The sequence below is a fragment of the Scyliorhinus torazame genome, chromosome 15, assembly GCF_047496885.1.
Source record: "Scyliorhinus torazame isolate Kashiwa2021f chromosome 15, sScyTor2.1, whole genome shotgun sequence".
In the NCBI taxonomy this organism is placed as follows: Eukaryota; Metazoa; Chordata; class Chondrichthyes; order Carcharhiniformes; family Scyliorhinidae; genus Scyliorhinus; species Scyliorhinus torazame.
The window spans coordinates 204,601,838-204,612,117 of record NC_092721.1 but is presented as its reverse complement, the minus strand read 5'-3'; the positions used below and the strand labels follow the sequence as shown (position 1 = coordinate 204,612,117).

The following is a 10,280-nucleotide window of genomic DNA, read 5'->3' as shown; positions in this document are numbered from 1 at the left end:
GGGAGAGGGAGAGGGTGAGAGGGGGAGGGGGAGAGGAAGAGGGTGAGAGGGGGAGGTAGGGAGGGGGGAGAAGGTGAGTGAGTGGGAGAGGGGGAAGAGGGAAGTGAGAGAGGGGAGGGGGAGGGGGAGAGGGAGGGCGGTGAGGGGGGAGAGGGGAGGGTGTGGAAGGGAGGGAGAGAGGGGGAGAGGATAGGGGAGGGGAGGGAGAGAGTGTGAGGGAGGAGAGGTTGAGAGCGAGGGGGGTGAGGGGAGTGGGAGGGGGAGAGGGGAGGGGGAGGGAGAGAGGGAGTGGGAGGGAGAAGGAGAGGGGGAGAAGGGAGGGAGTGGGAGGGAGGGGGACGAAGGGAGGGGGAGAGGGGAAGGGACAGGGGGAGAGGGGGAGGGATAGGGGAGAGGGTGAGAGTGAGGGGATGAGAGGGAGAGTGGTGGGAGGGGGGAGGGTGAGGGGGAGAGGGGGAGAGTGAGTGGGGGATGGGGAGAGTGAGAGGGAGAGGGTGAGAGGGTGAGAGTGAGGGGGGAGAGTGAGAGGGAGGGGGGAGAGGGAGAGGGGGAGGAAGGGAGGGGGAGGGAGAGGGGGAGAGGGTGAGAGTGAGGGGGGAGAGGGAGAGAGTGAGGGGGAGGGGAGGGGGAGAGTGAGAGGGAGGGGGAGAGGGGGTGGGAGGGAGGGGGAGAGTGAGAGGGAGGGGGGAGAGGGGGGGAGGGGGGGAGAGTGAGGGGGAGAGGGAGAGGCGGGAGGGGAGGGGGGTAGAGGGGAGAGTGAGGGGGAGAGGGAGAGGGGGAGGGAGGGAGGGGAGAGTGAGGGGGAGAGGGAGAGGGGAGGGAGGGATGGGGAGAGTGAGAGGGAGGGGGAGAGGGAGAGGGAGTGGGAGGGGGAGAGTGAGAGGGAGGGGAGAGAGAGGGGGAGGGGAGGGGGTAGAGGGGGAGGGTGAGGGGGGAGAGGGGGAGGGGAGGGGGGTAGAGGCGGAGGGACAGGGGAGAGGGGGAGGGATAGGGGAGAGGGTGAGAGTGAGGGGATGAGAGGGAGAGTGGTGGGAGGGGGAGAGTGAGTGGGAGAGGGGGTAGAAGGTGAGAGTGAGGGGGAGAGTGAGAGGGAGCGGGGAGAGGGAGAGGGGGAGGAAGGGAGTGGGAGGGTGAGGGGGAGAGGGGGAGAGTGAGTGGGGGATGGGGAGAGTGAGTGGGAGAGGGGGAGAGGGGGTAGAGGGTGAGAGTGAGGGGGAGAGTGAGAGGGAGGGGGGGGGAGAGGGAGAGGGGGAGAGGGAGAGGGGGAGGAAGGGAGGGGGAGGGGGAGGGTGAGGGGGAGAGGGGGAGAGTGAGTGGGGGATGGGGAGAGTGAGAGGGAGAGGGTGAGAGGGTGAGAGTGAGGGGGAGAGTGAGAGAGAGGAGGGAGAGGGGGAGGAAGGGAGGGAGAGGGGGAGAGTGAGGAGGGAGGGGGGAGAGTGAGGGGGGAGGGGAGTGGGAGAGTGAGAGGGAGGGGGGAGGGGGGAGAGTGAGGGGGGAGAGGGAGAGGCGGGAGGGGAGGGGGTAGAGCGGGAGAGTGAGGGGGAGGGGGAGAGAGGGGGAGAGGTGGTGAGGGGGGTAGAGGGGGAGAGTGAGGGGGATAGGGAGAGGGGAGAGGGAGAGGGGGTGGGAGGGGGAGAGTGAGAGTGAGGGGTGAGAGAGGGGGAGGGGAGGGGGGTAGAGGGGGAGAGTGAGGGGGGAGAGGGAGGGGGAGGGAGGGGGGAGAGCGAGAGGGAGGGGAGAGAGAGGGAGGAGAGGTGGGTGAGGGGGGAGAGGGAGAGGGGAGGCGAGGGGGGTAGAGGGGGAGAGTGAGTGGGAGAGGGAGAGGAGGAGTGAGGGGAAGAGTGAGAGGGAAGGGGAGAGGGAGAGTGGGAGGGAGGGAGGGGGAGAGTGAGAGGGAGGGGAGAGAGAGGGGGAGAGGGGGGTGAGGGGGGAGAGGGAGAGGGGGAGGGGAGGGGGGTAGAGGGGGAGAGTGAGAGGGGAGAGGGGGAGGGGGGTAGAGGGGGAGAGTGAGGGGAGAGGGGGAGGGAGGGGGAGGGAGGGGGAGAGCGAGAGGGAGGGGAGAGAGAGGGAGGAGAGGGGGGGTGAGGGGGAGAGGGAGAGGGGGAGGGGAGGGGGGTAGAGGGGGAGAGTGAGGGGGGAGAGGGAGAGGAGGAGGGAGGGGAAGAGTGAGAGGGAAGGGGAGAGGGAGAGGGGGAGGGAGGGAGGGGGAGTGAGAGGGAGGGGAGAGAGAGGGGGAGAGGGGGGTGAGGGGGGAGAGGGAGAGGGGGAGGGGAAGGGTTGAGGGGGAGAGTGAGGGGGAGAGGGAGAGGGGGAGGGAGGGGAAGAGTGAGAGGGAAGGGGCGAGGGAGAGGGGGAGGGAGGGGGAGAGTGAGAGGGAGGGGAGAGGGAGGGGGGAGAGGGGGGGAGAGAGGGGTAGAGGGGGAGAGTGAGGGGGGAGAGGGAGAGGGGGGAGGGGAGGGGGTAGAGGCGGAGAGTGAGGGGGGAGAGGAGAGTGGGAGGGAGGGAGGGGGAGAGTGAGAGGGAGGGGGGAGAGGGGGGAGAGGGGGTAGAGGGGGAGAGTGAGGGGGAGAGGGAGGGGGAGGGGAGGGGGAGAGTGAGAGGGAGGGGGAGAGGGAGAGGGGGAGGGAGGGAGGGGGAGAGTGAGAGGGAGGGGAGAGAGAGGGGGAGAGGGGGGTGAGGGGGGAGAGGGAGAGGGGAGGGGAAGGGTTGAGGGGGAGAGTGAGGGGGGAGAGGGAGAGGGGGAGGGAGGGGAAGAGTGAGAGGGAAGGGGCGAGGGAGAGGGGGAGGGAGGGAGGGGGAGAGTGAGAGGGAGGGGAGAGGGAGGGGGGAGAGGGGGGAGAGAGGGGTAGAGGGGGGTGAGGGGGAGTGAGGGGGGAGGGAGGGGGGAGGGGAGGGGTAGAGGCGGAGTGAGGGGGGAGAGGGAGAGTGGGAGGGAGGGAGGGGGAGAGGTGAGGGGGGAGGGGGGAGAGGGGGGAGAGGGGGTAGAGGGGGGGGTGAGGGGAGGGAGGGGGAGGGGAGGGGGAGTGAGAGGGAGGGGGAGAGGGAGAGGGGGAGGGAGGGAGGGGAGGGGGGGAGGTGAGGGGAGGTTGAGAGTGAGGGGGAGAGGGGGGAGGGAGAGGGAGAGGGGGGAGGGAGGGGGAGGGGAAGGGAGGGGGAGAGAGGGAGAGGGTGTATGTGAGAGGGAGGGGGAGGGAGAGGGGGGCGAGGGTGAGAGTGAGGGGGGAGAGGGAGTGGAGGAGGGCGGGAGGGGGGGGAGAGGTGGAGAGGGTGAGAGTGAGGGGGGAGAGTCAGACGGGGAGGGGAGGGGGAGAGTGAGTGGGGGATGGGGAGAGGGGGGGGGGGGGGTTAGAATTGGGGAAATGTCGGTGCAATCACTCTCAGACATTAATCCTGGAATAAGGCGACCCAGGGAGTGGCCGCGTCCATCGTGTCGGTGCTAACCCTTTGAAGGAGTTAATGGTCGCTCTTTCCCGGGAATGTACAATTTATCCCGGAATTATTCACTGACCCTCTGCTGAAATCCCACTAAACCCAGAAAGATCACTGGAAAGATTGGAATTTTCCCAGAATTGTTTCTCAGCCATGAAGAGGGTTTGGAGATCTGGGATCCTCCGGATAATGATTCCCGAATGGACAAACTTCCCGATCTGGGGAATCACAGCCCAGGATCCACTCTGTGTCCGGGAGGAAGAATCGAAATCCGCCACAATCAACATTAATAATAATAATAATAATAATAATTAAACTGTTAACAATTTATACAAAAAGCACAGGAATAAAAATTCGAATAAATGTGAAAACTGTGAGTGAAAATCCGGGACGGTGGGAGTTAATATCCGCTCATTGGAAGTATTTGGAAATAGACATTTCTCTCCGGGTTCTGTCTGTTCCTGAGTTTCTGTCTGTTTCTGTGTCTGTTTCTGTCTGTTTCTGTGTGTGTTTCTGTGTCTGTTTCTGTGTGTGTTTCTGTGTCTGTTTCTGTGTGTGTTTCTGTCTGTTTCTGTGTGTGTTTCTGTCTGTTTCTGTGTGTGTTTCTGTCTGTTTCTGTGTGTGTGCTTTGTAATGTTGCTTTTTCCCCTGAACGAATTTGAAGTTAATTATTTCGTTTCAGATTCTTAAAAAGCCGATTTTGTTTTGCAAATGGAACATTTATCGGACAGATTTCCGCTGCACTTTCGATGTGAAGAGGAACGAAATTGAGAAAATCCTCACTCCTTAACCGCCAACACCGGGACATTATAAATCCACTCTGCATCCTCAAACACGGAGAGGGAGAGACAGAGAGACAGACTGAGAAAGAGTGACAGAGAGAGAGAGACAGAGACAGAGACAGACTGAGAGAGAGAGACAGAGACAGACAGCGAGGCAGAGAGAGAGAGAGAGAGAGACAGAGAGAGACAGAGAGACAGACTGAGAGAGAGACAGAGACAGACCGAGAGAGAGGCAGAGAGAGAGACAGATATAGAGAGAGAGACAGAGAGACAGATTGAGAGAGAGAGACACACAGAGAGAGACAGATACAGAGAGAGAGAGACAGAGACAGAGAGAGGCAGAGAGAGACAGAGAGAGAGAGGCAGAGAGAGATAGAGAGACAGACTGAGAAAGAGAGAGACAGAGAGAGAGACAGAGAGAGACAGAGAGAGACAGAGAGACAGAGAGAGAGAGACAGAGAGACAGAGAGAGAGAGACAGAGAGAGAGAAACAGACAGAGAGAAACATAGAGAGAGAGACAGAGACAGAGAGACAGAGAGAGACAGAGACAAAGAGAGAGAGAGACACACACACAGAGGGAGACAGACAGAGAGAGAGAGAGTGAGAGAGACAGTCAGAGAGGGAGACAGACAGAGGGAGACAGATAGAAAGAGGGAGACAAAGAGAGGGAGACAGACAGAAGGCGACAGACAGAGAGACAGAGAGAGAGGCACAGAGAGAGAGATACAGAGAGAGAGACACACACAAACACACAGAGTGAGACAGACAGACAGAGACAGAGAGAGACACTTATACAGAGAAATAGAGCGACAGACACACACAGACACAGACAGAGACAGAAAGACAGAGAGAGAGAGACCGACACACACAGACAGAGAGACACACTTTTACAGAGAGACACACACACACACAGACAGAGACAGGCACAGGCAGAGAGAAACACACTTATATACACACACTCACAGAAAGACATACACAGGCAGTGACAGAGAGAAACACAGAGTGAGAGAGAGGCACAAGGAGAGGGAAACACACTTATACAGAGTCACACAGAGACACACAAACAGAGACACAGGCAGAGAAAAACACACAGAGGGAGAGAGTCACAGACACACACTTAAACAGAGAGACACACAGAGACAGACAGGCACCTACACAAACAGAGAGACAGAGACACAGGCAGAGAGAAACACACAGAGATAGAGACAGACAGATTTTTACAGAGAGAGACAGACAGAGACAGACACAAGAATACACAGAGGGACAGAGACACATACAGAGATAGACAGAGACACACATATTTAGACACTCAACAGATCCAGAGAGAGACGCAGGAAACAGATAAACACTCAGACATACAAACACGTACAGAGATACAGAAAGACAGACACAGCCTCAGCTAAATCTGAAATCAAATAATAGTCACTGTGAACAACATGAACAAATCATCTAAAGGCAGAAAATACCCCGAATCCAGAGACCGCTCATAATCCTGCGCCCGTTATAAATCTCCACAAACCATTAGTTTTTAAATATATTTATTTATTGTCCAGGAGCCTCTTAATTATTTCAATTGAGGATTTTCTGTCTAATAGATTAATGGTCTCTTTTTGTTAATAAAAAAACATATTCCATTCACAATCGCCTGTTGGAAAATTGACTTTATTACTTTGGGGGAAATAGATCAGAAATTGTTTCTCCAATAATTAATAATTTGGGAAAAGCTTCCTATTTTTTTTTTCCTTAGCGGCGATTCGATTATATCCTTTTTGATTTAATAGGGACTGCCTTCCTTTAACCAAATTACCCATTAATGTGTTCGGCCTGTGAATGCAATAACCTTGCAATGTAACTCAATTATTCTACAATCCTCTCTCCTTCTTAACCCAATCACCACATTTTCCGATGGCTTTTCCATAATGTTTAAACACACACACACACACACACACACACAGTCAAAGCAACACAGCCAGACAATGTTTTATATTTAATTTCTAAACCCTGGACCCTTTTCCATCACCTGCTGGTCGATGGTTCTGTTGTGGGTTTTTTTTTTGGTTACCTGTGGTGTACGGAGCGCTCTGGTGGTCTCGGAGCGGTCCCAGGGTACAGTTGGCAGGTGTGAGGGTCGGGCAGACCGGGCCGGTCCCAAAGCTGGATCTGATGGGGTTGTACTGGAAACTGTTGGGCTGGCTGCATGAACTGAAGTCGGCGTAGGCGGAAGCCTCCATTGCTGCCATACAGGAGTCGTAGGAATTCAGGTAAGAGTAATCCATTTTATACATAGGGATGGGACAGGAGCTGGGGACTGGTGGTGGTGGTGGTGGTGGGGGGAAAAACAAGGAGAGAGAGAGAGAAAAACAACACGATTGGTTTTCTTTTTAAAGAGAGAAAGTGATTCTACCTCTCATGACACCGCCACCCCACTAAATAAAACTCGGGGTGCAAGAAACACAAGTGACGCCCAGAGAAACCGGGCTGAGTCTGAATGAGGTTGTGAAGGATCCTTGTTTTATCAAAACGGTCCCAGTGTCTGTTGAACCTGCCAACCAGGCTTCTAATAAACTTGACACTACTTCCAGACAATGGCGAGGCGGTGGCCCATTTTTACATGACAATAAATCTCCACTCTATTGGACTGGTGAAGGCAGAGCTGGGCTCTCTCTCCAATCTCCTCCCATGCATCAATAATTAAATAGTGTTAACTCTTCACTAACTCCCCTCCCTCTCTCCCCTTCCTCGCAGACCCCGCCAAACCTTACCACCAACCGCCCTGTGTCTATTTTAGGTTCTATTTTGCCCCCCTCTCCTCCCCCCCCAAAAAAAAGGCAAAAGGGGGGATTTTTCACCAGGAGAGAGAGATGAAATCAGCAGAGAGGCAAGGAGGACCCCTTCACCTTCAGCCACATTTCTGACTCTCCTCAAACTGATTTAATACTTAAAGAAAAAACATGTTTACAAAGCCGGAGTTAAGGACCGTCCCACCCACTACCGCGCTTTAGAATTGTTTTCCAAACAGACCTACAATATGGTTCAAACAATCCAATTACATTCCGCAGCTTGTTTGAAAACGAATGTCTTCTATTTTGCTTTGAAACGTCAAAATTAAAGTTTGAGAACAATATTTGCAAACCTGGATTGTTGTGGGAGGTGGCAGCAGACACAACGCCAGAAACTGCCTGACTCTCTAACACTGAGTATTGCTGGTGAATTTCTTCCTGAGCCCCCTGCCCTCACTGTCTTATTCCTCTCTCCCTCCCTCCCTCCCTCCTCACTCCTTCCCTCCCTCCCTCTCTCCCTCACTCCCTTCCCCCCTCCCTCACTCCCTCTCTCTCTCCCTCTCTCCCTCCCTCCCTCCCTCTCTCCCTCCCTCACTCCTTCCCTCCCTCCCTCTCTCCCTCCCTCCCTTCCCCCTCCCTCACTCCATCTCTCCCTCTCTCCCTCCCTCCCTCCCTCTCTCCCTCCCTCCCTCCCTCTCTCACTCCTTCCCTCCCTCACTCCCTCTCTCCCTCACTCTCTCCCTCCCTCCCTCACCTCCTGTAACCGCATGGGTTCCAGTTCTGTTCAAGAATTCTCTTTTTTTCCCTCTCTCTCTCACACAGACCAATCTCTTCCGTCTCCTATCGGGGGACTCCAAGCTTGGACACAGAACGGCAGGTGTCGTTGGCACGTTCTGACCCACCTTTTTTTTTTGTTGTTGTAAAAAACGAAAGTTACATTTTGAGTGAGATTTACAAAGGCGAGTGTTAAATGCAAACCTCCAGCTTCACTCTCCAGAATCTCCTGCAGCAATACCAGGAAGCACCCAGCGCTCTCTCTGCTATATCCACCGTCAGAATCCTGGCAGGCTGAACCCAGATTCAGTACCTTGTGACCCGGACGATGCAAGAGTTTTAAAAAAAATCAAATTCACAAAAATTGCAACTGTGTGAAAATTATTTTCGAAATATATCTCTTTCTTTTCTGGTATTTATGCAAATTGTCTCAATCTTTTAATAGAATATTTTTAACAATCAGAAACAGTATTTACCCAGATTCCGACCTGAAGTCTGTAAAGGAGTTTTGAAAGATCCCACGCCGACAGGAGACCTGGAAGAGCAGTTAATTGGAGAGAGAGAGAGTAACAGAGAAGGAGGGAGAGGGGGAAAAGAGAGAGGGGGAGAGAGGCAGTGACAGATTGGCAGAGAGGGAGAGGAGGACAAGAGAGGGGGATAGAGAGAGAGAGAGAGGGAGGGAATCAGTGACAGATAGGGAGAGAGACAGAGAAACTGGGGAAGACAGACAGAGAGGGAGGGAGGAGGGAGAGAGAGAGATAAATAGACAGAGGGAGAGAGACAATCAGAGAGAGACACACAGAAGAGAGATAGACAAGGAGAGAGAGAAATGGAGAGAGGAAGAGAGAGTGCGATAGAACAACAGGAGACAGAGAATAATCTGACAGAGAGGGAGAGAGATAGAATGACGGGCTGAATGGGTACCGCAGCCTCGGTGTTTTATGTTGTTTTTCTCATCAGATGTTGTTTTGCTGAAGATCAGGTTGTGAAGTGAAAATGAGATGATGCCTTCCTATTTCTCTCTCTCCCTCTACTTATCTCTCTCTTTCTGTCTCTCTATCTTTTTGTCTATCCCTGTCCCTATCCCCCTTTCTCTCTCTACCTGCCCCTGTCTCCTTATCTGTCCGTCTCTCTCTCTCTGTCCCTATCTCTCTCTCTTTGACAGTCACCCAGACTCGAAACGTTCGCTCCCTTCTCTCTTCACAGATGCTGTCAGACCTGCTGAGATTGTCCAGTATTCTGTTTTTGTTTCAGATTCCAGCATCCGCAGTAACTTGTTTTTATTTTAATCTCTCTCTCTGTCTCACTGTCCTTCTATCTCTCTCTCCCCCCCTCTCCCCTGATCCCTCTCCCTGCCCCTCTGCCTCTATCTCTTTCCCTGTGTTTCCTCCCCCCCCACTCACCCTGTCTCTCTCCCCCTCTCTCCCTATCTTCCCCCACATCCCTCTCTATCTAAAGGGTGAGTTCGACGTTTGACCACCATGGGGTGACGGGCAGGCAATGGGACGTGGAGTTGACCCCACTCAGACCAGCCACCACCATATTGACTGATGGTGCAGCCTCCATGGGTCGAATGGCCTGCTCCCGCTCCTGTCTCTTCCTCTGTCCCGTCTCTCTCTCTTCTCCCTGTCTTTCCTGTTGCCCACTTTCTCCTCTGTCACTATCTCCCTCACTCTCTCTTTCTCTCTGTGTGTCTCACTGTCTCCCTCTCCCTGTTTCTCTCTCTGTCCATCTCTGTGTATCTGCTTCACTGTCTCACCCCCCCCCCCCCCCCCATTGTATCTCTGTTGCCCCTATCCCACGCCCTGTCTCCTCTCTCTGTCTCTCTTCCCGGGATTCAGGTGGCCAGAGCTGCTCCTAATCCCTGCCACCCACTGTAAACCCCACTTCACAGCCCTCTCTCTCTTCCTCAATTGCTGTTCATTAATTTTTTTACTTTGTTTCTCCCCAATCCCTCCCTCTCCCTCCTCTCCCTCTTTCCTTTCTCTATTTTCTCTCTTTCTCTCACTTTCCCTTTTGCTCCCCCCCCCCCTCCCCCCATCCCTCTCCCACTCTGTCTTTATTTCCCTCTTCCCATTTCTTTCCCTCTCGGTCTGTTTCTCTCCCTCCTTCCCAGATCTCTTCCTGCCCTTTTATTCTCGCTGTCCACCAGCCTCCGGTTCTGAAGAAACATCTTCACCCATTTTCTCCAGTTACCCTTCTTACTAAACCCGAGAGAAGCGAAGGAAGCTGTTTGCAAAACCGAGAATCGAAGCCAGGCCGCTTTTAAATTGTGCATCTGAGCTCGACTCGTTTGTTAAAAAAATAGAAACATTAATGCCCCAAATTCCGCAGCTTTCGAAATCCTGAATTCACATCGAAATGTGGTCAGGAAATGTGAAACATTTGCGAGAGATCGTTTGCAAATTTAAAAAAGGAGAATTTAACCTTCTGCAGTCAAATTCTCCGGCCCCTCCCCGAATAACACTCAGAATAATGGATGTAATTCAAAATTGTGAACCTATAGATAGATTA

General features: G+C 54.3%; 1 protein-coding gene across 1 annotated transcript in view; it reads right to left on the bottom strand.

Moving 5' to 3' along the window:
* Positions 1–6,730, bottom strand: part of phox2a (paired like homeobox 2A) — a 24,454-nt gene extending 17,724 nt beyond the window's left edge. Inside the window, 1 exon segment of the mRNA XM_072475923.1 lies at positions 6,275–6,730. Within this exon segment, the coding sequence (XP_072332024.1) occupies positions 6,275–6,497 (223 nt within the window). The 5' untranslated portion in view covers positions 6,498–6,730.
* Positions 6,731–10,280: the final 3,550 nt, after the last annotated feature.